The sequence below is a fragment of the Phaethon aethereus genome (genome assembly GCF_964289735.1).
Source record: "Phaethon aethereus genome assembly, chromosome: 2".
NCBI lineage: Eukaryota > Metazoa > Chordata > Aves > Phaethontiformes > Phaethontidae > Phaethon > Phaethon aethereus.
This window is the reverse complement of record NC_138582.1, coordinates 105,433,988-105,460,942: the sequence shown is the minus strand read 5'-3', so window position 1 is coordinate 105,460,942 and position 26,955 is coordinate 105,433,988. Positions and strand designations below refer to the sequence as shown.

At 37.0% G+C, this 26,955-nt stretch overlaps 1 protein-coding gene across 1 annotated transcript in view; it reads right to left on the bottom strand.

Annotated features, from left to right (window-relative positions):
- CTDP1 (CTD phosphatase subunit 1) overlaps window positions 1–26,955 on the bottom strand; it is a gene marked incomplete at its 3' end in the record, with an annotated part of 95,301 nt that overhangs the window by 59,372 nt on the left and 8,974 nt on the right. Inside the window, exons 5-10 of the mRNA XM_082015510.1 lie at window positions 25,428–25,518; window positions 24,130–24,296; window positions 21,401–22,486; window positions 12,097–12,238; window positions 9,550–9,780; window positions 3,388–3,550 (exon numbers count right to left, since the gene is read on the bottom strand). Of these exons, the coding sequence (XP_081871636.1) occupies window positions 3,388–3,550; window positions 9,550–9,780; window positions 12,097–12,238; window positions 21,401–22,486; window positions 24,130–24,296; window positions 25,428–25,518 (1,880 nt within the window). The remainder of the gene's footprint in view (window positions 1–3,387; window positions 3,551–9,549; window positions 9,781–12,096; window positions 12,239–21,400; window positions 22,487–24,129; window positions 24,297–25,427; window positions 25,519–26,955) is intronic.

Here is a 26,955-nt window from a genome sequence, read left to right as displayed (position 1 = left end):
TCAAATTTTAGTGGAGATGCCTATCCATGGCAGTTCTTCCCCACAGAATATTGGAACAGATACTGCTTTTTTTACTAAAAAGAGCGACAAACAGATGTTTAAATAGGTTAAGGATGAAAAGGGATTTAGTTTGGGAATAAATAATAACTACATTCTCTTTATTGGCTTCCATCTTGATTCTTCTAACAAAACTCTCCCATGTATAAACTACATGCAAATTCTGTATTGCTTGGGGCTGTGTGGACTTTTCAGAGATTTTTGCAAATAAAAAGCAAGATTTCCTTTCGATATTAAGTGCAGAAGAGTTATTTATTGCTTGTTACATCCACAGAAACAATATATATAAACACTTGCATTTCCTATTTCATTTCATTGAAAAAAAAACCCACCCAAACCAAAAACCAAAACCCAGTGCCTAAAGCTAGAAGACTCCTTTTGATCTAGTAAATATCCTTATCTGAATTTTCCAGGGAATTCAGCAGAAATACTGAGGATGCAGTTTTAATGCTAGAAGGCTGCAGTTCTGCTTTCACTGCTCATTCCAAGCTCTTCCCATCTTCTGCCTGCTCCCGACACTACCACTCATGCAAAGGCAATTGCGACTTATTTCAGGAAGCTGGCAATGATAAAGATTAACCTGGAAAGTGATCTTTTCTGACCAAATCAGCTCCCTGAACTGGCTTGCCATATGGTCCCATGATTATCACCAGTAGCTCAGGGGCAGGAACACAGCAGCTGAGACTTGGGTTGGCTTACACTGCAGCAAAGTCACACCGTAACCTGCTCTCACCCTTCCTGGACCACATACTCCTAACCCCAATGGAACTAGCTCTTGTAGCAAGACATCACCATTGTGACTGAAACAAGACTCCCTCAACTCCACCAAGACAGTCTGCAATCAGCTGTAGATCTTGTGGCTGGAATAGCCACTAGAATGGATACAAATGAAGCAAAAGCGTTTTTGTGGCAGAAAGCAGAAATTTCACACCTCTTAGTGATGTGATTGCAGAAAAGTTCTCACCCTTGAACATGTTTTGATAAAGAATGAGATGCAGGCAAACACCTTTCCATGGAAGTCAAACTAGCCACAGCATCACCAGACTGAACTGAGCACTAACTGGCAATCCTTATCATGCTTATTTTCACTTTATTTGATAACGTTCCCGGCAGTAGAATCTCCTGAGTATGCTCTGCTAAACTTTTATATTTTATGGACTATGTTACCACACATCCTCTCCATTTCGTAAGTGTACTCCCACACAACCCCATAAAATCCTGTTTTATTACTTACACTACGTTTCTTGCATATGAATACATTATCTTTACCAAGGTGATGCTAGCAGTCCCAAGGCTAGTCTCCCTTGGCTGTCTCTACAGCTCCCGGGAGATGAAAACCTGCTGGCACTACCATGTCCAGTTCAACCTTCCCGATATGTGTCCTCTGTGCCCTCTTCTCCTTGACAGTGCTAATGTTTGATCCTTGATCAAACCGTGTTAGGGAGTTAAAATACTAGAAACTCTCATGCCCCTCCCCACCAAACCAACCCAAAACATACCCCCCGCCAAAAAAAAAGTACAGAGTTTCTACTGGTTCAGCTGCCTGAGGATCAGAGAAATGTAAGTCTAATAGAGACAGGGGTAGGAACAGAGACTGGTGGAAGGGAAACCTTTTTGCAGCAACTATAACCTCAAATCATACTCCTGGAACCAAAGCTAAGTCAACTATGGAAAAATAACTGCACTAAATTTGAGCTTCATTTGTTCTGAAGTTCATGTAGTCTGGTTTCCAAACATAATACACAGCTTAAGTAAAAGCATAATCTAAAAACAAATCATCATAATTTAAGATGTTTATATACGTAGGACAGGTAGAAAAACTTCAATTTCTGTGGTCTAACTGTAGCTGCATAGAGAACCATCACTCACAAAACAGACACTGCCAGAAGATTCAGATTTTTAACAAGGTCCCTAAACAGTATCTTTAAAAACAGAACAATAAATACTTTGTGCAGTAATCCTGGAAAACATGCACACTTTCTTTTGGCTCAGCGCACACATTGCAACAGCAATTCATTAATGTTTTCTGAAAGTCACACTATTAGAAAAATGTTAGTACACAAAAACCATAAAAACAACGTATAATAACAATTTGCTTCAAGTACTACTGAAACACAGAAGGAAGACACAGATGGATTCAGGGACTGACATCATGACAAGAAGACAGACTATTTCTTGTGAAAGTCTGAGATCAAATGTGCAAAATACTTTGGAACAAAAAGCAAAAGAAATCAAAAGTCGTCAACTCCCAAGAGTTACTGGGTAAAGTTAAAAGCTTGCACTCATCCAAAGTTCAGAGTAGATCACAGTGATTGAAAGTTATTGGACCTTTCCCTAGAATTCTAGCTCAAAGTTTGTCCAGGACCTCTTTAGCAACAGCATATCTCAAAATTATGCTATGCTGTATACATAAACTCTTTCTTTCCTTGTTGAAATATGCAGTTCCCTTCTCACGCTTCTAGTATATTTTCTGAAGGTAACTCTTATGGCCTGTTATGGCTAGAACCTTATAATCAACTTACTGCCAGAAGCTGGCAAGTTATACACTCCTGTGCCCACCCCAGTGAATGATCTAAGCTCAAAGATGAATTCAAGCTCCAGGGTCACTAGGTTTTATAGTAACATCACACACAGTGTAAGAAATTCATGAAAACATGGTGTGCAATGATAGGTATTTTTTTCCTCTATGTATCATTTGTAAGATGGTGGCTCATTTGAAAAAAAGCACACACAAGGATAAGTGAAAAATAGCAGCTGCTAGAGGTTCACAATGAATTTCAAATGTGTTTTTGTATGAAAAAAAGTACAGTTCACTCTGTAACAGAAAGCTCCCTTCACCTGCAGAACCATGATTTAATAGCACTGCAACTACATGTCTAGGCATAATGAGGCTCCATGCTCCCCTTTGGCTCCCTGATCTTCTCTACAGCCTGTACCTTTTACATCTACAGACATCTCTTCTCCCATCCCACCACTGGTTTTGCTCAGAGTATTTGAAGATTTACATAAAAAAAAAAGTTTAAAGTGACACCTGGCAAAGCTAAACACACAGCAAATGTGATAATGTGTTTTACATGACAAAGCTCTACTTAAATTACAGGCCTATTTACACACAAGAGTACTCCCATTCCTGAATTCAAGATTGCTTTGCAGAACAGAACTACATTTTAGACTGAACTGTACTTCTTGGTCTGCTGTGGCTTTTATCTGAAGTTACCGTAGTGGCATACAAGGTCAGTTCTCATACACATATAATTTAACAGAAGTTAAACTGTTATGCATAACTAACAATCATTACGTTAGAAACCTGTCAGAATTAGTTAAGCTCACCTCTTTATCCATACTCTCTAAATCCTCTTTACACAGGGTGTACAGGGGCATTGTCTCAGACATACTTGGCTGGCGTTTCCGCTTAGATGGACCAGGCTGCTCTTCATTTTCACTTGCTGGTAGGTCTTCTTCAAACATCTGCTGCTGATGTGGTTGAACAACTCTGAAAAATTTCAGGGGTCCCACATAAGAAAGATTTACTTGACTTACAGCTTGTCTAGAAATAAAATCCTACAAACAATTTATGACTGCTGAATATCTACAATTTTGTTTCATAGGATTCTGTGTTCATCAACGGAAGAAAGATAAGTCTCCTAATGATTGTTTTTATTTTCAGTCTGATGGCTGAAGGTCTTATTCCACCTTTGACAAGGTACTCACTCTCTCTTGCCTTCCCATTGTTCTTGTAAGTAACCATAAAATCCTTCTTGAAGCCAATTGCTTCGCTAGCTGCAGATGCATTGCCCTTAAAATATTTTAAGGTTTGTGTTCAAGTGTCCATCACTTGACACATTTATCATTCAGGAAACAATTCTTACATTCCAGTATATTTTTCCTGATCTATGTTATGCTGGTATTCTTGAGTCTCAAAGTACACTAGAAAGCTCATTTCTGCAGCCTCAATCTTCAGACATTTCCCAGATGCTAAGCCTGGATGAGATGCAAAACAGACCATATTTCTTTTTGGCTCGTGTATTCAAATATAGTAGCATTTTCTCTTAGCTTGTATTTTATTACCTCGTTAGTTACTGTATTTAACCAGAACATGCAGATACAAAAAGGAATGTTAAAATGTTCATAAAAATGGAAAAAATAATAATAACTTCATGGGAAATGCTTTATAACAATAATAAAAAGAGAAAGACTACATCTAGAACAACAGCAGGAGCCTTTCGCCTTTCTTGAGTAACTTTTCTTCTGTGAATATTACTTAACTGTTAAGTACTTGTAGGAGCTAAAACTGCTACACAATACAGTTTAACGAATATTGGACAGTCACATTAACCTCCTGGAACACATTACAGCAGCTCAGCACCACTCAGAATCCCATTCAAAGACCTCAGGTCATAAAGCTCATGGGTCTCAAAGATTATGTGTGTGGAGAACGATTACCCCAAGAAAGTATAAAAGTGACTGTATTTGAAATAAAAAAGCTGTTTCAAGTTGTAACTACCAGGTGAGATACCATCAAGCTGTTTCTGAGGCTGGTGGCAATTGAGAGAGGCTACAGCGTGGTCTCTGCTGACAAGAGTTTCAGCGCAGGATGGCTGCTTCTCATCAAGCCTGGATTTTCAAGAAACAGCTTGACATCAGCAGCCCCACCCAAAAAAGCCATTATTATGTAACTCCAGTCACAGGTAAGGTTCTACACAATTGTTTCTCCTCTCATGAACTTGACAGCTTCTTAAAAGGTTATCATCTAAATACCAAGATTTTTTTCTACATCAGTACTTCAATCCCAGAACATATGAAATATGAAAGCCACACAAAGCTGTCAATCGAGTTAATTCTGAGGGCTCATATTTCCCAAATAAACATCTCTCTTCTGTCAGATCCCATGAATAGGTGCAGGAGATAGGGCATTCAAAACATTAATTCATGTCTGTCATTTCTTACAGGGGAATTTCTTATGAAGCCAAAACAGCAATTGGAATGTTGTATAATTGAACTAACCAAACTGTTTTTCTGTTAAGAGTTTCTCATCACAGCTTAACAGGTTTGGGTTTTTCTACCCCCCCTCCCCCCAATATCTTCTATTTTAGAAGACCACACAGTTTTCTTTTGCTATTAAACTGCTCTCAGACAAGAACTTTCATAGGTTAAAAAAAAATACAGCATTCCACTGTATTTTCCAAAAGGATGTTTTAAAATATTATTTCCACCCTTTTTAATTGGTACCCTAGCCAAAAGAAAGGTGGTGATGCTATTTACATACTTAGTAAAACAGATAATGACAAAATAAAAGGCATAAGCATCTTACACAACTGTATTAAAAACACAACAAGCTTAACCATACCAAAAATTATACACAAGTTATGTAGCAGGCAGCCAAGCAGATCATCTTAGAGTAGAAATAAAACTAGTATGTTTTGTAAGAACACATTATCATACTGATGACAGTGAGAACTCCTCCTTTTGCATAATAAAATGTGCGCTTATCCTTGACCACATTATTATATACAAATATTAACAGTAAAATAACTGTATGAATAGCTTCTAAAGGTTTCTGTCAGACTTTTTTTCCCAGTATTTTCCAACTACTGCTAGATAAAAAAACACTGGGATGTCTCACCAAAGCATTCCAAAAAGCAATATAAAACAAAGACTTCTTTAAGGTTTGTAAGAAACATTTTTATTTTATCAAAGACATTTTTCAGGCTTTACATTTTCAGGTGCTTGTTACGTTGATTAAAATTTAAAGACATACAAATGCAGGAGTTTACATTTATTTCTAATCAGATGAGACTCATGAGTACTTTTTCAAAAATAACACCATATTCAACCCTGCACAGGTTGGTTTGTGCTTGCCAGTCTTACAGGCACAAGGACATGCACGTGTGCTATAACTCACCACATGCAGGGTGAGTTCAACATTTGTGGAAGTAACAAGCATCTTAACACTTTCATTGATACAGCAACAAGGTAAAAGCTAATATAGCATTATCATAATGAAAATGTAGAAAATATTTAAATTCCATTCATTATTTCAATTTGGTACTTTGTATTTTTGATGTCATAACAAGACTGATAACATTAGATAGGAAAAATTGTAACAATGAGCATGTAAAGACACAAATTCTCTAAGTAAAATTAATTTATAAGAATCTTAAAGAATTGCTTCAGATACCAACATCTGCTTGACACACCTCTTCAGATGAAACATTTGGTGCATCTTAGCATTGTTTAAAACCAGAGTGCCACTTAACTTCTCACGTTAATTAAATCCATATTTTAAGCCTTGCCTCATCTGTTAGTGTATTATTAGTGTTCACTAGAATTTAACTTGTAATATTATTTTTTCTTTATTCTAGTCCAAGATGCCATTAGCATTTGCCTTTTTTTTTTGGACAACGCTGCATTACACATCTCACGACCTGTTACAACTTTAGTGTTTACTGTGATGTTTGTAGAATGCTGTTTCCATATGAAAATGCAGATTGTTAAGATACATACAAAGTGTTAAACCTCTGACATGCAGGTTATTTTTAATGAGGAATCCTTCCTGTTCTCAGACAGAGAAGAGCTCTTGCCAGTCATCAGCAAGAAACACTGAGCAGCACTGCATTCCCTTCCCTCCCAGTACAGCCGCAAGATCTTTGCCACCCTTCCAGGCAGGCTCCAACAGCCATGACAAAAAGCAGGTGTTCAAGTCTCACAGACTCAAGCCCAATGGCAAGATCTATGCTTGTCGCACAAAATGTCGACCACATTAACTGAACCATCTGTAATTCCCTGGTGACAGTTTCACTGCAAATGGCATGCAGGTATACGAACTAGTCATATCCTATTTTAAATTATCTTTCAAGTTGAATCCCAGAAAGAAACTAAAAATATTGAACCCACACATAATAAAAGTGAGAACTGAAACAGTTCTTACGAAGTGGTACTCGGATAACTTGAAGCTCTTGTTAGTAATCAGCCTTGGAAGAGGTTATCTTTTAAGCACAAGGTGTATTCTTACAGTAAGAGACCAAGTACCATTGCTATGCACGTGTGGCTACCATCTCCCCAAAGGTTTCCTCTTGCAGCCATGCAATGTTGTTGCCCACTGTCTGAAATGCAGAATCAGATGAAGTTTTTCGCAACTGTCAAAGAAGATTATTGGAGGCTTTGACTACATCCACCCACAACAGGAGCAGTTGTGAGTGTCAACAGCTTTATCTAACTCTGCTTAAATGCAGGCTTAGTTACAAATACTCTCATCTTTCTGTAGGAAGTGAACATACGAGCACATGAAGGCTGTCAGGACACAAAATACATTGCCCTTTACCAAGAAAGGGCTGCACTAAGGTCATTTTCTCTGAAGTCAAATATCACATCAGTTTTTAAATCGGATGTGAAGTTTTTTTTAAAAGCTATCATTGACATATGCATTAAGATAAAGCAAGGCGACAATACAGTACTCCTGTCTCAGCTCCTGCTCAGTCAAAACACAGCAAAACTGTTCCTATTCAGCTTTTTGTTACTTCTTCACAGCCTTTGTGCTCTGCCTGCACTATACTTCCTTATCCTTTAAAAGTACTTAAAGTGGTATTTGATCACTGCACTGCTTTCCTCCTAGGCTTTACGAAGACACCCCTCACCACCTTAATTGAAGATAGCAGAACTGCTCTGAGGAATATAGGCAAGCCCCAATTAAGAGATCAGTGTTTACAGGTCACTAATTTTACCACTAGAACCAAATCAACAGACAATGGTCATGAAATTACTATTTCCCAGCATATATCTTACGCTAATCACTTTTCTTACAACTGCTTAGTTATGGGGTGAAGTTGCAGCACTAATTGGATTCACTTTTTTAGATTAAAGCATCTCAACCCTGAGCACTGACAGTCAAAAAAAAAAAAAGCTTAAGTGAAATAAAATAAGGGAGTAGAAAGGAGATACAGTCTTGCTCCACCACCAAAACCTGGCTGGGGCTCTGAGAAACTCAACTAAAAGGACAGCTGAAGTATATTTATCTCCTTTTCCATAAGATGTTCAAGTGAAGAAGCACCTCTGCATTAAAGAAAAACAAGCTTAGAGGTGTGAACATAACTCTTCATTAAGTTGTTGACAAAGGTAGAACAAACACCAAAACCTATTCTTTTTAAAACATTGAATGCTGCATTAATAGCAACATAAACCATCATATTGAGGCATCTTAGAAGCGTCATGACAATTATATACGTGTACAACTTTCCCAGCTCTATTTTGAGACAAATTCCTTTCCACAATAACTGACAAACAAAACCAAAAGCTTTTCACCTCCTCTCTAGATACATGCTGTCTTGATTATTCACAGTTAAAAAGGAACTGAAAACAAGATGTCTTCACAAAAGAGACTCAGAAAACTTGTGTTGACAGAAACAAGGAAGCTGAAATAAGAAAAAGCCTATAAAAAGATGACAAGTGAAAAAAACGTATTTTGAAATAATTTAGCAACAGGAAGATAGAGTGGAAACATAACAAGCTACACTAATATACAGAACCTTTAGAAGTGATACACTGTAAAAGTGGCAGGGGAGGGAGAAGAAGGGTAGAAAACTGAATTTATAATTGCGCTTTGTGTTTTTGTAGTTGTTTGGAAAACTGAATTGCTTTATAACAGCTGCTATACTCTAATCACGTTGTACAAAGAAATTTTGATCACATTTTATGAAGAGAAAAGCTTTGTCTTCAACTGGATACTTCTTTACCACTGGAATCAACAAGTCTTGCTAAACTTGTTAGCAATCCAGAAAGTTAGATCTTTTACGTAGATACTTAAGGGATGAATTTTAGATATTTTATGCATCCTTAAAAGACAAGTGTTGTTGTTGCAGCTTAACCGAATCCACAAATTTTGACAAAGTCCAGATGCTAGCCTTTGTACTTAAAAAAGCAGGCCGCCTCCTCTTCCGGTGCTTTAGTATCTTGATTTAGTGATCTAAGGATTATTAACTAGCACTCAAATGGCCTTATTTAATAATATTCAGTTAGCTACACCCCTCTTCCACCATCTTATGATATTCTTCAAAATGAAACACAGAGCTAATGTCCCGTCTGAAGGAATTAGGTGAAGAAGAAAATTTCATAAACAAAAGGCAAATGCTATCAGATATATTTTACAGACAAAAAAACAACCAAGTATTCTAAAACTTGTTAAAAAAACATTAGGCTGTCTTGCTTCAGAGATGAGTTATGACAGTATTCCTTAGGCTGCAGAAACTACACAGTGCATTTATTTGTTTTGAGGCTTCTAGCTGCACTTAGGTGAGGCATAAAAGGCATCTGGAAGTCTAGCATCCTGATTTCACTTCAGCTGGCTATTCACTTTCACTCTTTTCCTTGGCTTTTTAGAAAGCAAACAAAGTAACTGCAGCAAAGATGACAATTTGATCAAATGCAAAGATAATAAGTTAAATTGACTACAGCATCTGAAAATACAGTTGAAGTGACTCTTAGCTATGCTTTAGGTACCTGAAGGATGAGTGTTCACCGTGGACTGGTAAGGTGATTGGAGGAGCTGGAGACTGGATGTACATTGACTGGCCAGAGGTCTGAGCACCTTTCCTGATTAGCTTTCCAGTGTTAGGATCATAAAGTCGAACTTCAGGACCAGGTTGAGACTTTGGATGAATGGGTGTTGGGTGAAACAGAGCTGTCTGAAATGTGCTGTGTGTATCAGGAAACATGGCAGGGCTATTCTCTCTGTTGGATAAAGTTCAGAAAAAATTGCTTTAGAAATTTAAATGAGCTATCTCATCAGAACATAAAAAATGAGCATTCCTTTTTTCTAAAAGATAAAGTTGGGAAAAAAAAATGGTTTGGAAGATTTATGAAGAAACATTTCTTCTGCCCCATAAATTTAAAACAGAAAAATGCAAAGACAGATGTCATATTTACATTATTAAAAAACTATTAAATGTGCCTTAAAAATTGTCTTAGCACATAAAGTTACTAAAATTGCTTCCAGGTAGCAACTACTGCACAATCAGAGTAGCATGGTAACTTGCATGTATGCAACCAAGAGAAAAGAACGGTATTTTATCAGATCTTAGTATTTGCTCTCCAAATTGGCTCAGAGAAAATAAACACATGGTATTAATCTCCAAGTCATCCAAACTTATTTGTTAAAATACTAAGCCACCTATGATCACCCTGCTACATTTTAAAATATAATTTTAGAAATGTCAGCATAAACATTTGGAGATCAGTCTGCAGGAATCACCATTATGGCATACCATCCAATTATGATGGAAGTGCCACACACAAAAAAGCAGCAAATTGCATAATTAAAAAAAAAATTCAAATAAAACAGCATGTTATGCACTATGAAACCAATGCTATAGAAAAAACAATTAAACTATATTGTAACAAGTATTAGAAGTGCCAAAACCCAGAAGATTTTTACCACACACTTTCATGGATGTTTCTGAAGTAGTTTTGTAGCCTCAATACTTAAGGTCAACCAATTCCAAGTTTACTTATTCTTTTTTTTGCTATTCTTAAACTCATTTTATCTGGAATATTTTCTCAGAGTTCATCCCTCACCTAGTATCATAAGTGCTTTGGACCAGTAATCACTATTTCAAGCAGCTTCATTAAGGAGAAAAATCTTTTCGAAAGAAGTTGCACATGTTGGGTTAAAAAAAAAAAAGATTAAGACAGATGTCTTACTGACTGAATTTTGAGGGGTACGGTGTGAGGGAAGGTATGACATTAAGGTATATTGCATTTGAAACATAGAAGTAGTAAAAATTATCATCACGTTTCAATAAAACAGAAGAGTAAAGTAAGATAGGTAGAAAGACCAACATTCATCTAGACATCAAAAAATGATGCTCACAAGTCACTATCCAGATTTCTGCTGAAAACTTGACAGTGTCAAGCCTCTGAGACAAGTTAAACATCCCATATGAATGTTCCAAAGTTTGAGTAAAAAACCAAACAACTGATAGCACTTTTTAAAAAAGTATTCTAGTCAAGCTGTAAGTAGGCTACATCTCTTTCCTAAGTTTTAGAGATCCTGGGTCTCTACCTAGTCTCCCATTTGATAAGTGACCTCACTTCCAGAGATTTCTACTTTTGGTGTCTTTGGAGTATATGAGGACTTATATACACACATTCTGCCCTCAAAGGGATAGTGTCTTTTAGGCACAAAGCAAATCTCTAGCCTACTCAACCACACCAGTATCAGTTTAATACAGAAAACCCAATATGCTGTGCTCCTTCCTGTCTAAACATAGAAGATGCTATTAATGTGAGTCTATCCAAACAGGTAACAAGTCAAGAAGCAGAAGCTGGCTCAACTGTATCTTGTCATGAGTTATGTTAGCTATGGCACTTTCCTGAAGGGAAAGGACGTTAACAGTCCTCTGACTTCCTCTGTGTTAATAAAGTTTTTGGCTGTCCCTTCTATTTGCTGTCATACCAGTACACTGATTATTTTTAAGTCTTTCTTCCCTCAAGACTTTCTTATAATCCCCAAACCTCCTGTTCTCTCAGTACATCTTTTCTTTCAGTTTTTGCTTCTACCTTCCTGCCTTCCAAACCCTCTTAGATTTTTCTGCTGTGTTTTTCTGTCTTCCTCCTCACTACTAAGTCTCAGAAAAAAATGCCATACTTCAGCAATTTGTCACATTGTGGAAGTGTGTACATCTTTTTCTTAATTTGGCAGCACAAATGATCCTGTGCCTTGACGGCATTTCCTGTTTTAATTTGGGGATGAACTGATAAGGTCAACTGCTCCAGTTGAAGGAGGCTAACAACAACAAGGGCTGCTACCAGTATCACTGGTTTCTCCTGATTCTGATAGTTGCTGAACTGCCTCCCAACCCCCTAACAGTCTTCAGTTTAAGCAGCATAGAAATGGACAAAAATGGAGGTTCTTGCATAAGATCTATAAGCACTGCACACCATCCTGAGTTTGCCAGAAACTGATTTTTATAGCTGCATTAACAAATTAGTGTCATTGTATGAATAACCTATTTTCATGGCCCCTACTCCCCCCAAGTTCCCACTCACCTGTGTGTTTTGATGTAGTCATCCTTCAAGGGAAAGAGCTGTTCCTCAACCTTGTCCCAGCGCTCCAGGCAGCTCCAAAGCCAATCAGGGTTTACAACATGGAGGTCCTTGCAGTCCTGAGCTTGCCGCACTTTTTCTGTGCCTATTACAAATTTAAACATAACATTACAGTGTTCCCAGAAACACAGAAGATAGTTTTAAGTATACACTGCTTTAAGAAGAACATTTTGTGATCAGTGTTACAGAAAAAAGAAACACCCCTCCCCAGTCCAACAAAAGAAACACAACTGATAAAAGTGAGACTAAAAAAAGATGCGATAACCTCAGCCTCAAGCTGGATGAAGGTATTTGTAACTTCCTGAAGCACTGGCACCGTGGAAGTAGTCCACTAAAATTAATCCATACAGAAAACCTCTACATCTCCGTGTTAACTAAACAAACAATGCAAATACACTTTTGTATTTCATTTCCTTCATTTCTATTTGTCAGAGCCTAAGCAGCAACAACTCTCCAATGATGTTAAAGCCTAACACTAACTTAACGTTCTTACACACAGTCCCCTGTACACACAGTATGTTACCTTTTAACAGCCAGCCACCCACTCAACCTCCATCTGCCAGAAAAAGGGGCAAACGAGACAAATGCATTATTTTGTGCCAAAGGGGAACAACAAGTGTGAAGTTAAATGTGACAGGCTAGCACAAAGTCCACATGTAAACCATCAGCAATGCAGCGTGCAAGTAACAGGTGATCTCAAATTCCCCCCTCCGGAGAAGCCAGAGAGAGGAACTCAGTAAAGTTGCTATAAATCTTTGCCAAGAAGCATCAAAACCAGTAAGCAAAAGACAGTATGTCTCATAGCTGAAAGCCATCACTCTTCCCTTTTGTTATATCCTTACAATTTATACCATTTCATCTTATTCACACATTATTTAAAATGCTTACCATCCCAATCATTTGTCCATATTCTGTCTCAGTGCAAAGACATTTAAATACACTTAATATTGCACTACATTTTTTTGTTTAGAAATGTGAAATAAAAGGAGACCATCAAGAACTAAAGGCAGGTGTTCAATTAACAACTTAGCCCCCTCCTCTAGGTTAAGAGCAGAGATCTCAGAAATGAAGGTGAATACATCACTTCAAACACTACCCACTCCTGTTGAAGCCTACCAATTCTGCACAAAGACACTGGGGTTTCTTCTTGCAAATGCTTATGCAAGACGACAATACTTCAGTCTAGTTTACCTTATTAACTTAAAAAACCCACTATAATAATTTCTAGTAAAGTTTTTATTTTTTAAAAAAATACTTAAAGTTAGAGTTTATGAGTCCTTATATTTTTTCAGACATGAAGCCTCCAGAAAAAAAACATCAAGTTTCAGAACAGTTCTGACAAGGAAGCAAGAACAGCAAATTTATTTGATGGTTTCAACAGTTCCCTGGAGTTTTATCTGCATGACTGTCATTTAACAACATGACTCTACTAAATTCAATTAAGATGAAAGTCTTGAAGTATCCATACTTCTCCACATCTTTTGAAGATGAGAGAAAACGGTTAACAGCAAGTACCTAAAGGCCTGCGTAGGACCTGAGCTAGAATCTACCGGGGTAGACAGATCACCCTGAAATGCCCTTGAGGACTGATTTAACTAATTAGTTCAGTTTCTAGACTTCTGTAAATTCAAAAGACTAAATAAACAGAAAGGGCAGGAGATCGTTGTTCTTTACCAACGTGCTGAAAGCTTCTGTTTCCCTACTTTTGTTTCCCCAAACCCAGCAGAATACAGGAGTAGAGCTTCCTTTTCCTCTATCTTTAGATAGAAATACTTCTTCTCCCCTCTTGGATTTAGATTAAGAAAAAAATGTTCTGTGTACAAATACATTTCTTCTATTTTCAGCAGCAAATGCAAGCAATTCCACAGTCTCAGATTTAAAAGATGTAAATTAAGTGTAAAGCTTTTCTCCACACAAGTATCTTTGCAATAAAAAAGCATTAAGAATCCAAGATAAACACAAAGATGAGCATTTAAAGATACAGTCCTTTCCAAGCCACAGATGACTTAGAAATGCCATATTTTAAATTTTGCCATGAAATAAAAATAAAACCACTGTCCAACAAACACTCAATGAAAACAATTTTAGAACTCAAACCATGTTAATCCCAGACAGCCTTTACTGTTCAAGAGGTTTGAACTGGCTAAAAAGCAAAAGTCTAAGAAGGGAAGTCAGTGCACCCAGATCATTCATCCCTGATACAAGAAACCTGTTTTCCAATTAATTATCAGTTACAAAAGTAATCAGCGACCCAGAGCACTTTCATGCAACAGTTGCTGGAAGTGAGCCAGTTTACAGTACCAGAGGCAGCTTCCATGGGAGGTATTATTATTATTTACATAACCTCAATAGGAATTGTAGTACATGCAGTTAGAAACAGTAAGTATAAAGCTGTATTATAATTTATACACAGGTATGTTTCAGAGGAAAGAAAGGAGAGGTTCTGAAGAAGAATCAGATTAAGAGATCTGGGGGGAAAAGCATTAAAGAAAAGTGAAAGACTTGGCTTAGAAAATGCTTTCTTTTGATAATAAAGGGGAAAAGCAATGACAACATAGTAGAACAAAGAGGTAAGATGACAGCTGTTAAAGAGGATGCTGAAATCAGGTTCATAGGCATAGAAGTTTCAAGGAAAAAAAAAAAAGCAACAAGAGCAACAAGTCCAGTGGAGATTTAGGTACTTGTACCTGGTATTAGATACTGAATCAAATACCAGACGTGGCAAGCAATACTGTCCTGCACATAACAGCTCTGGAGCCGATTGAATACAACATACAATAGCACGTGATTTCACTAGTAAGCATGCAGAACACTTAACCAGAGTTGCTGGTGGATAGACAGACTGTGCTTGTAATACCCTGAAAAAAAGCTTATCTGGTACAGTAGTACATCCATTTGCCCAACTAAAGATATTGCTGCTCCTTTTGGACTTCATCAGGGGAACCTGAACAAAACCATAAAACCGCACCTTCATCTCACATTAAATCTGTGAAGTTACATGAGAAGATTGTTTCCTCATTGATGATTTGTCAGGTGCTTCATCTTGCTGCCTATTCCACACACATACGCATTCTGCATTCATGCATATCCAATTGTTTCATATTGGATGTACGCTGAGGAGCTAAGTAAATTCTTTTTCTACTCAACAGGATTGTAACGGAAGTCTTAAACAGGAAAGCCAAAATGGCACTATTTTGTATGAAACTCTTATGGATCTGGAACAACAGTGCCGAAAAGTATAAGCCATTACCATAAAATTAAAGTTGGCGACATGAAGACCAGTATGTAACCAAACCCACCTCCTGAGGGTCAAAAGCTTTACCTTTCTCACCTCTGCAACACCAAGGCTTTCTGCTTCCTCCACCATTTCTAAAGCACAGCTGCCTATTGCACGCTCCAGTATACAGAAATTGCATGAGGTAACACAACTGTCTCATCTCAGGGTCTCTCTTCTATTTCTAGCTGACATCTTCACAAATCAAGGTTTCACATGTATGATGTTCTTAGAGCAAGACTTGGTAGACCACCAGATTTAACTGGGTAGGAGGAGTAGTACTGCAATACTGAATACCCTTGCCTTCTCCTCTCCTTTTCCCCAGTGTAACTTTCCCCTTCAGAAGTATGCTTATTAGGAAGAAACAGCAGAAAGGATTTTAATCCATCCAAGCAATAGTACTTCTGATGCAGTTAGGAACACCTGAACCATCCAGCTGGCCTAAACACCACTTAGAAAAAAAAAAATGTCTTTCTGGACTGCTTTTTTGCATTATTCTCCTCTAATCCCCTTTCCCTACTTCAAATTCTAGTCTAAAATTGTTCCAAGAAGTTAAAAAGCCCCACAAGCCTTTCCACATGAAGTAGCTAGGGTCCAAATTCATGACATCTACACTCTAATGAATACACAGCCTGAAGCGCATAATATTGGGAAAAGGCTATTTTCAAACCTGGGGAAGGGACTCATCCATTCTACTTTTGCACTTGCAAACAAAAGTTAAAAAACACAAGAAAGTCTCCTATTAATCTTGACAATTCGTTACTACATAAGTGACCAAAAATCAGTAAGGCAACAATAAACTTCTACAGCTGTTCTCCACGACAGCAATTTATTTTGTCTTATCCAAAGTATGAAGCACACTAGGCATTTAAGCAACATAGATAAATGAGACCTAAGCTGTATATTTACGAAGACTAAGAAGAAATGTTATACTGCGTATTTGGCTACATTACCGAGCAGTGAAGCCCAACAGGGAGATCTGCAGGGCAAAATGGGTGCCACAGGACAGGAGCGACGCCCATTCCATACGCATTTCAGGGAGTTCTAGTTTGGATTAGCTCTGCCTGGTCCCATGGGCCAAATGCCCGTGAGCGCTCGGCTGACTGCACCCTCCAATTCAATCTCACCCACGAGGAACCCAGCGCGTGGGCTTGAGGCTGCGCCAAGATGAACAGAAGTACACGATGGCAAGTGACCACCAGAGTTGTTCTCAACACACTCTCCCGATTCCAACACATCAAAGCCAAGATACCCTTATGGCAGTTTGTAACCAGGTTGCCAGACACTGCTTGGAAAATCTGATCACAAAAGGCTTATTTCTCTTCAAATTGTTTTTATATATAAATCTTGAACAAATCCTGAAGCTGCTCTTCAACATTGTTAACCTAAGACAAGTTGTACAGTCATCAGTGTTTTGTCCTATACGAATTAAGCAATCACAAAATAGTGATAGATGTGCTGTTCAGAGGCTACATCTAGAGTTCAGCTTTAACACAGCACTGTGCTTTGCCAGCAAAAGCAACAGGCTTACCTGGTTAGTGCCTGAGTTTAGAGCAGTGCTTAACTGTTTCTTCGTGGGGTTTTTTTTGTTTGTTTGTTTGTTTTTTTAAAGAGATGGCCTTTGAAAATATTCTTCAGAAAAAAAGTAATCTGTAGACACGTCATCGCTATGTCTGGTGAAGACCTCACACCAAATCATAGGCCAGGCTAACAAGACTTTATCAGATGGCAGCTTTCTCTCCTCTCTCAGCACCTCAGAACCAGACTCAAGAATAAGCATATAATTAGGTAGATGAGGATGAATAGAAGGAGCCATAGTGCATAATAGAATTGGTATTTTAACCTGATATTTAATTATATTAAGCAAAACTTGACATAGGCTAAGGCACCAAAAGTAAGGAAAGTAGGCTTTCCAAGTATAGGAAGAGACACAAATTAAATATATTTTGAAAAAGAAAATAAAAACTCAAGGCCTAAACTGACATATTTCCGCTCCTACCACACTAGAAAAAATTTTAAGTGAACTGAACAGCTTTATCTTCTCCACCAGCAAAAACTCAATACAAAATCAACTACAGAATCTTTCACTTGTTCAGGAAGGAATATAATAAGGTGTATGAAATAGTGTGGTAACTGCTTAGACAAGTGTGTACACAGCTATAACAACTCATCATCCAGTGCAGTTTACTGTTGCTTAAAGCAAACAGCAGATGTTTCAAAAACAGAACCAAGATTTATACAGCCCATAGGTAAGTGGAAAGGGCTATAGGGCAGCCGTTTCTCAGTCACTCAGATTTATGAAAGCTGATTTGATGATACAAAGATCCTTGTATTTTCCTTCCTATATCATGAAAAAACAAACCCTTAATTTTGTCCACAAACAAGGATTCATTTATTTTTAGAACTCAGAGTATCAGTGTCTGCAGAGAAACAAGCTGCCTATCTGCAGAGAAAGAGACAAGTATATAAAAGAATAGAAGAGATTTAAATTATTTACTGCAATAGGCTAGAAAGAATGCTGTAGATAAATCTAAAATGGTATTCACTAGCTGTTCATTCCATACACCAAGCTATGATGTGGTCACTCTGCAGGGGGAAAAACCATCCCTCCAAGATGTACAGGGTACTCTGTTTCACTCTCACTTCTTCCCTTTTTATTTCCTCTGACAGATTCTTCCTCTGTCTTCAAAACTCAAAAGCTAACAGTATTTAGCCCCACCACTGTTGCAGTTCAAGTATATGCCATTTACTACAACTCATCTAAGGCAAAGTAAACATGTAAGTTAATTTGCTTGTCTGAGTCCTAAGACTCCTGTTGTTAAGTGGGGTCATTCAGAAAGACTGAACTGACAGGTATGTTTTAAAATCATCTTTTCACAACCACATTAAAAAAAAAAGAGAAAGAGAAAAAGAAAAAAGCAGAACAACATTGGCTGGTCTCAGGTCATTGACAGCTGAATAAAGCTCAAGATGAGACATGCTTTTGTTTCCCCCTTTCACCAGCAATTAGACATCAAGCACTGCTTCAGCTGTTTGCCACGTGAGCCAGAGATGCAATATTTGCATAGTTTACCGGCAGCAATGGACTTGTAAAATTTGTTTTCTAATTGAAGGAGAATAAATATGAAAAATCACGTTGACAGCTGAATTATCACAAGTCCAGCTGTGACACGACACAGTTCATATCCTTAAAATTTCTGATTAAGCTTCAGACTTTCCCTCATGAAATTAGGATGATGCTGCAGAAGTACTCCCATCTAACCAGAGGTGAGAAAATATAGTCTTCAGATGAAAAAAACACCAAACCAAAAACCCAGCACAAAACCAAACCCACAAGCAATCCATGAGAATCTTACAATAAAGGGTTATGAAGAATACAGTTTTTTCACTCTAAATCCCCCTATTTCACTGCCATTGTTACAGAAATAATTACTAAGTGATGATGAGAGATGACAATAACTTTGCTCATTAAGCAGAAAAGACTGCTAAGTTACCTCTTTTAGAATTAGTGCGAATTTTTCTTACTAAAAGCAGGGATCAACTTCTAGATACTGACAATAAAGGTTTTTCAACCCAGCAATTCAGGAATAGCATTCTTGTGATTTCTTCTTTTAATTATCAGGCAATATTTGAATATATTTTAAGTACCAAGTGCAACACCAACATCTACATGACTATCTTGAAGGGGATTTTAGGTCTTGACAAAAAGTCTGAAAAATAGGAACCACCCTGAAATTTATTTATGTTTCAAAAGAGCACTGAAAATTATTTTTAAATGTATTAAACTCAATTCAAGTGCTGTAAAAGCACATTAATGTAATCAAAACCTAAGGTTAAAATAGTTTTCCATATTGAGATCTACATTAGTGGACGATTCACCAAGAATGTGCAAGTAGTGAAAAACTTGTTTAGTAGAACCTAAGGATGTGTGTGCGTATATATCTATATAAACATACAATGCCCCTTTATCTGTATGTTCAAAAAACAAGCAAAAAAAAGGTGGCCTCAACTGCTTCTCATTATCACATGCTGTGTACCTTAACATAATGTTATCCAACATTTTTTCCTCTAGAGAAACACTTATGTTTGGAGGGGGTCTTATTTACATTTATCCTATCAATTTTGCCTCACCACACAATAGTTGCACCCAATGTACAACTACATTCAGAAGCTACCTAGTGCAAGTTTGACAAAGCAACTCTGAAATGAAACATTTTAAGATTTGAAATTGGAAAAACATGAAAGTTACATTGACAGCTATTATGTCTCCAGTGAAGTATGACAAACTTGTTTCATTTTTTGCTGTTCCTGCAGTTTTAAGAGCTGTTCAGCAACTGTAGTAAAACTATGGAGTCCCAAACTGATGCATCCACCCATTTTAACACTTCCTATTCACTATTTCAACTACCACACCTTCACAGATCAAAATCCCAGCTAATCTCAACTAAATTAACTCCAGCCTCTTCTGGTTTTTAGTGGTGTTTTGTTTTTTTGGGGTTTTTTTTGTTTGTTTGTTTTACTACTTAAATGCATATCTACATCAGGACAATTAATATAAAACTTGCCACTTCACTGCAGGTCTATTGGTACAGTTTTTATTCTGATGCTACTTGACTAGGTCAATAATGCAGCCCCTTCTTGCCACAGTTGGCCTTACCAACTCTTCAATAAAAGCCACCTGTGCTTTTTGTAACTAGAACCATACATTGTGATAACTAGAAAGTGAGGTAAGTTTACACTAACCTAACAAATATACAGCCTTATTGTTATTTAGGCTAATATAGATAAAAAAATTAGCTGATTAGCATATCACAATATACTGATAAACTGGCTGGTTTTAATCGATAGATTTTTAACACTACTCATATTTAAAGGGGTAGAAATTAAGGAACTGCAACATCCTGCTTTTAGTCACTAAACACTGGAGGCTTTTTTTATCACTGCCTCCTCAACAGGAATAATGATTCCTGGTCAGCTGTATAAGAAATATCATTCCATTTCTTAAGTCACACACACTTCAAGAAAAGTGTTTATAGAAAACCTGTATTACAGACAATGAAAACATACTCCATTCTTTTATAATACAAGCTGATGAAACAAAGATGCTTCTGATGTACTGAAAGCTTACATGAACAGCAGTCAAGAAAAAAAATAATCCAATAGGCAGCATGTGTGTATTTCTTTCCTCATGACATCTTAAAATGTCCTGACCTAAAATATACAGTTTTGTTTTGGATTTCATGGTTTTGATTATCAGATATTTAGATTTCATGCAACTTCAAAAGGCCAACAATGAGGAAACCAAGGGTCAGGGTGCACACAAAGAAGTTATACTGGAAGTTAGCGGTGGCCTGTTAGCTCCTTTGTGGCAGCTAACCAATGATACATTCCTATCCATTATAGCAATGTAAACACAGGTAGCTTTCTGAAATACATACCAAAATTAGGCTAATCTCTCTTACATCTCCCATGACAAAGATATACAGGCTACATATACAGGCTACGGCCAGAATAGTGACAGGGTATCATCAGGTTGCAATCTCTTAATATAATTTACTTGAATTCCATACAAAGTGAAACTGAACCATGAGAGGTAAAATCTGAGAAGCCAAGAATTTGTAGCAAGACCACTATACACTTTTGTCTGACACAACTGTTAAAGTTTCTATTCAACATCTTTAACGGTCAAAGACACCATATCACCAACTCTTAACCAAGAAGTGAGACATGACATATTAACATCAGAGATTATTTAGCGGGTCCTTCTTTTAAGAATTAAAAGCCACACTTGATCAAAAAGCAGAAAAAAGCCTTTAAAAAAGGCTAAATTATTTTAGGAAGAATCTTCCCTTTAATTTCAATTCTAATCTCAGCTACATTAAAGCCTGTAAATTACACAAAAAACAGCTAGAGGCATGAATAAACTGTAGCAGGAAAAAAGCTGATTGAAAACCTCAAGTCTCTTTTACCTACCTGTCCTTGCTGCAATGAGGTGCGTTGCTTTGTCAGGATCATCAGCACTCAGTACTAAATTCTTCACAATTTTAGCTCCAAGTGCTGTGGCATGATAGTGTTCCCGTGTTTTCTCAATGGGGAAGTTTGTTGGGTAGAGTCCACTAAATATTATGGTTACATCTGCCAACACTTTACTTTTCAGTTCTGGTACTATTTTTCTGATGTCTGGAATTTCCTCAATCTCTTTTTTCAGGTATTTATCATACTTTGTGTAATAATCAGTGTGAACCCGCACAAGGATTTCTTCGAGGTATATTAAATGGTCATCATCATCGGTATCATCCTCCTCCTCTTCTTCTTCCATGCTCTGGTCTAAGGACTCACCCATTGTAATTCCAGACTGTTCACTATTCTGAGACTCTGTTTCAGCTTCTTTCTTGTCTGCACACCCATTTCCTAAATCACAAAGGCTTTCCTGTTCACTTTCTTCTTGTGCTTCAAGATCAGTTTTGTCATGAATATTTGCACTAGGTAGAGATTGCGTGTCCCCAGAATGGTTCACCAGACCATCCTTTTTCTCACTCATATCAGTGCAACTCCCTTTCTGCAAATTTTCATCCTGCAGAGGTTGTTCGGATTTCTTCCAGCTTCTTTTTTCCTCATTCTCACTATCTGATACAGAAGCAGATGACTTTCTGGTATCCAACCCACCGTCACTTTCACTGTCACTAGACAGTTCAAAGTCCAAGTCATTTGTTGTCTTGCCTGGGGTTTGCTGCTTCTCTAACACTGTTCTATCAACTTGTTCTGAAAAACTCTGAGATTCTTTTGTATTTGTCAAATCATTCGTGACCTCACTGTCCATTTTGTGATCAGTGCTATCATTTAAAGAGTCCTGGGCATTAACTTTATCACACGAGTTCATATCCCAGTCAGATGTTTCACTGCTTACAGAAGTACTTCCATTTGCAGTACAAGTGTCTTTTGTAGCTTTCTTGAGACCATTGCTTTGTTCTTCTACACATGTAACATTCTTTATTTCTTCAGCATCTTTTGCTGATGTCACTGCTGAATCCAGTGCCTCTGGTTTTGTAGAGTGGTTTACTATGACACAGGAAAGAAAGAAGTAAAAAACATGTATATGTTCTCAGTTTGTTATTTTGTGTTTGTTTTTTTTTTAAACCTTAATCAAAATTTATTTTTCTTTTTCCTTAAACACACACTTTACATATGCAGTTAGAATTCACTGTGTTTAGAAGTAACAACTAGGCTTTTCAAAGTTGTTAAGATACTTCAGGTGTCAACAATTACTAGAAAGAACTGGCAAACGTATCAATCTACTTTTGTAAAGAAGCTGTGTAAGCAGCTTTTTCTTTAAAAAAAAAATCACACTGGTCATAGGTAATTATTTGTTAACTATGCAAACATTAAAAGCTTTATGTTGTAGCATGAGTTTTATGATTTTATCTCAGGGCAATGAAACTACTGCAGAGAAGAAAAAAAAAAAGTAAGGTAGAATTAACTTCAGAATGTCCTAATCCAGAACTAAAACTACAAGAACCTTCTTTATAAACTTCCATTGCTTTCACATATTTCCTATTTTTCATAACCAAAATAACTGTACTTTAATAGTTGAAAAGGTATATATGTTTTAGAAATACAAAGATGCTGTTTGAGGTTTATTTGAGACTCTGATGGAATACAAGTAAAAGGTAATAGACTCAAAGGCAGAAAAATTGTTTTAGGACATGTCTTCAGATGTCTGCACAAGAAGAGGGAGACAAAGAAACTGTAGACATCCAGAAGTTTGCACACACACATTCATGAGGAATACTGGATGAAGTCACCCCACTTTGTCTCTCTTTTGTGTACATGTCCCTGCCCTGCAAGTAACACCACCAGTCAAGTGTAGAGGTCCCATGTCATAGTGGCCTGATTCAGTTTGAATATATTATTACTGTTTCCATATTGGACATCTCTAGTTCAACAAGGGAAAAGAGTGATGTCGCATAAGTTAAAAAAAACACCCTTGGCTAAACTGGTAAAACACCTGCAATTCTTCCTTAGCCATTGTCTGTCAAATGCATCTTGCCTCTAAATTAATACTAACATAGTGATGTATACCTGCTAAATCCACTATTTGTATTACACTGCTGAGCCTGTTGAACATAAGGTTCTCTTGTCAAATGCCAGAACACCACATTCAGTAGACACTAAAAATCCCACACTAATTTTATTAGCATGCTTTAGGCAGGAAGGTAAGCAGAGATCGAAACATTCATTTTCAGCAGCCTGTTGATACCAGAGTTTATCAACTATTGTTCCAAAGTAGTGCGGAGAAGCAGACTGAAAAGGAGAGAGGAAGCTGATTCTCTGACCACCTACACAGAAGAAAAAACTGTCTTGTTTTATGTGGAGGGGGCGAAGAGAGAAACTGTCCTCTACGTGGTCTTGAACCATTTGGTGTATTGCCATATCAGCTCTCCAGCCATAACAGCCAAAATGCTATTACCAGTACTCCACTTTTGCTGTGCTTACCCACTAAAATGAAAGCTGTCAACAAGAACAGTCTAGTTTTACTAAGCTACTTGCATTTGTGCTGCAGGAGCACTCTGTCAACTACAGCAGTCTAGGATTGCTCATCTGAGTGCAACAGAAATACTAGTAAGACCACCACAATGACTTACATCAATCACATTTCAAAAGTGGAAAGAGTTGTAAAAGCAGTTTAGAAGTGCTATAATTACCTTTCTTCTTCATTTGAATTTCTCTTGATCCAGGAGGTGCATTAATATCTCCTATACCCTGGAAGTATACATATTTCTTCACAGTTATCAAATTGGGTGCAAACTTCCAAACATCCTCTCTATCATCAATGATGCAAACCATGGAATCCCCACATGGGAAGAGATCTCTAAAGAAAAAACACAGTTGATAAAATTAATCCAGTTTTAAAAATTAATAGTCAATTAAAATAGTTTCTGTTGATGTTCTCGTTTATTATGAGCATGTCTGCAGGACATGCTTATGTATAAACTCAAAAAAAAAAAAAGAGAATCAGCAGCATTAAAATTACAGAATTCAGTATACAATATTTGAACTAATTCAAGTTAATAAAAAAGGAAACAGCTATTTTTAACTCTCTATTCCAAAGGCTAGAAGCAAGAACCAACAAGCCTTTGCAAGAACAAAACATTACAATATTTCGGTTTAGTTTTTACAGTTTATGTCAATGAACAGCCCAAACCCAATGGTGGACAATACACCATCTATATATAACTAGAAGAGAGACATAAGAACAGTTTTTAAAGAGTAGACTCCTTCAATCCAAGACAAAGGAAACAAAAAGCAAAAGCATTAATACTTATATCACCTAGGTGGAGGAGGTAGTGTACTTAAGATAAACACGCATATGAAAACAGAGCAAGAGAAGGAAAAAAGCTTCTTGTTCGCTATGGTCAGATGGGGAGGGGGAAATAATTTTTTATCTAGCTTTATGAAATAGCAAACATATCTGTCTTCCAGGAAAAAAAATCTTGGCTTTACACTCTGAAAAAGATCAGAACCTGAATTTAGACTAGAATATGTATTCAAGGCTCTAGATGACCTAATTTCAAGAAACACTGCAGAACAGAAGCTACTAGATGTATAGCACATTTGAAAGTCAGAATACTAGACATTCAAATATGAATTATCCTCAAATTGAGAATTTTGCTTTAATTAAAAACACCTCACAACATATAAGTCAGTATACAGGATCACAAGCCACAAAGTGGAAATAAGGTTATTACAAGAAAAGAAAAAGTAAAAACATGATGCCATTGCTTCGCATTCTTACCATTCTAGTACCACAGAACACATTAAGTGGATGAAATGCTGCAATACCAAACATCTCAGTTTTACTGAGATGGTGTTGATATTTAAGAGGCAGATAAGGAAGGACTACAAACATGTTAAGAACAGAGAGAGTACTTTTTATTATATTTCGCATATTCTGTCTCTTTGTCATCCTGTTTTGTTTAATGCATAAGACCCATATACATACCTAAGATTCCCAGTTTTAGAAAACGGATCAATACATTCATCCCTTGACAATATCCGGTGGGAAAAAAGCTTCTTTTCAGGGTCCAAAAATCCTTTTGAAAGAAGAAATTAAAAGTTAACGTTCAAGATGTTTGTTTCTTGTCTATGTTCTATGTAATTGAGCTATTTTAACCTGTGCAGCAGCAGTTTAACTAACAGAAAATTTTAAGGTAAGAGATATTATATGGGGGAAAGGGTAAGCACAGTGGATCAAGTATTTGTAACTAATGCAGTGGGATTAATTTCAAAAAACCCATCTCATTTTCTTTCAACATAGCAACAAAATGGAGATTAAAATAACTATATTTTTTCAGCCTAATTTATTTGGCTGCCATGAGACACAGCAGGTGATAGATACACATCATTTTTGCAACTTACATTTATATATCTACAGGTGGTTCTTTAAAGCTAAATGCTCTCCTTAGCTCATTATGCCTAGGGACTGCAGAGAAGTCTCACAAGAGTCGGCAATGTGCTGCAATACTTAAGCACAATGGGCAAGTTAAGGGACAGTTTCAGCCAGAGCTCTTGCATTTGTAGGTTTTAAGTTGTACCTCTAACAAATACTTTAACACATTTACATATAATGAATACATTCTGGGATTCCTAGAAATATTTAGGCCCAGTTGCAGTCACTTTTCTGACTGCGCTCTTCAAAAAACAGACAAACTAAAAATGAAACAGAAGAAGCTGTGCTAGCAGATCTTAAAGCAGGATAAAATGCCATTATTTAGGAAAATGGTGACTTGGGTGTACGAACACACATGCACATGCTTCTGAACCTAGCCTCCAATAATGAAGTTCATCTTCATGAGCAGATCACAGCCACGTAATTACTTTGAGAGAAACTGGCATTTTACATGCTAATCTAAATTTTTCATTTTACTCAATTTGCACTAAAGTTAGCATCGACTTCATATTATTCTTATGAATAATACAAGGCAGTCAATACTTATCTGGGAACAGTTTTCTAAAGTTTTACTTTATTTTATTTTAAATGGTGGCCATCTTATTGCCAAAATCAGAGTTCAAAATGACCACAGACTCTAAGGACCAACTTTAATTTTCTTTCAAGGAGCTTTGAGATTTGCACAGAACACATGTTCAACTCCTTTCAGAAGTCCAGCTCCCAGGAGTAAGTTAAGTTGGGTCTTCAAAAACAGAGGATATAAATTTAAAAAAAAACTAAAAATCAGTCATCACTTCTGAAAAGTTGCTCCTGTATGTATTTAATATTAATATGTAATTGGAATAACTTAAAACCCATAAAAGCAAGAAAATTCCGAGTTAAGGACAGAGGTTCAACCTTAACTCACCCGACTATGCTTAAGAATTGCTGCAAACTCGTAGAATCATCCCCTGTAGTGAGACCCTTGCAGTACCTAGGCATAATGAATTAAGAGAATTAGCTACAACGATTTATTGCTATACACACAGATATTTTGACAAACTACATAAGCTGTCATACAAGTTGCTCTTCTCCCCAAGCA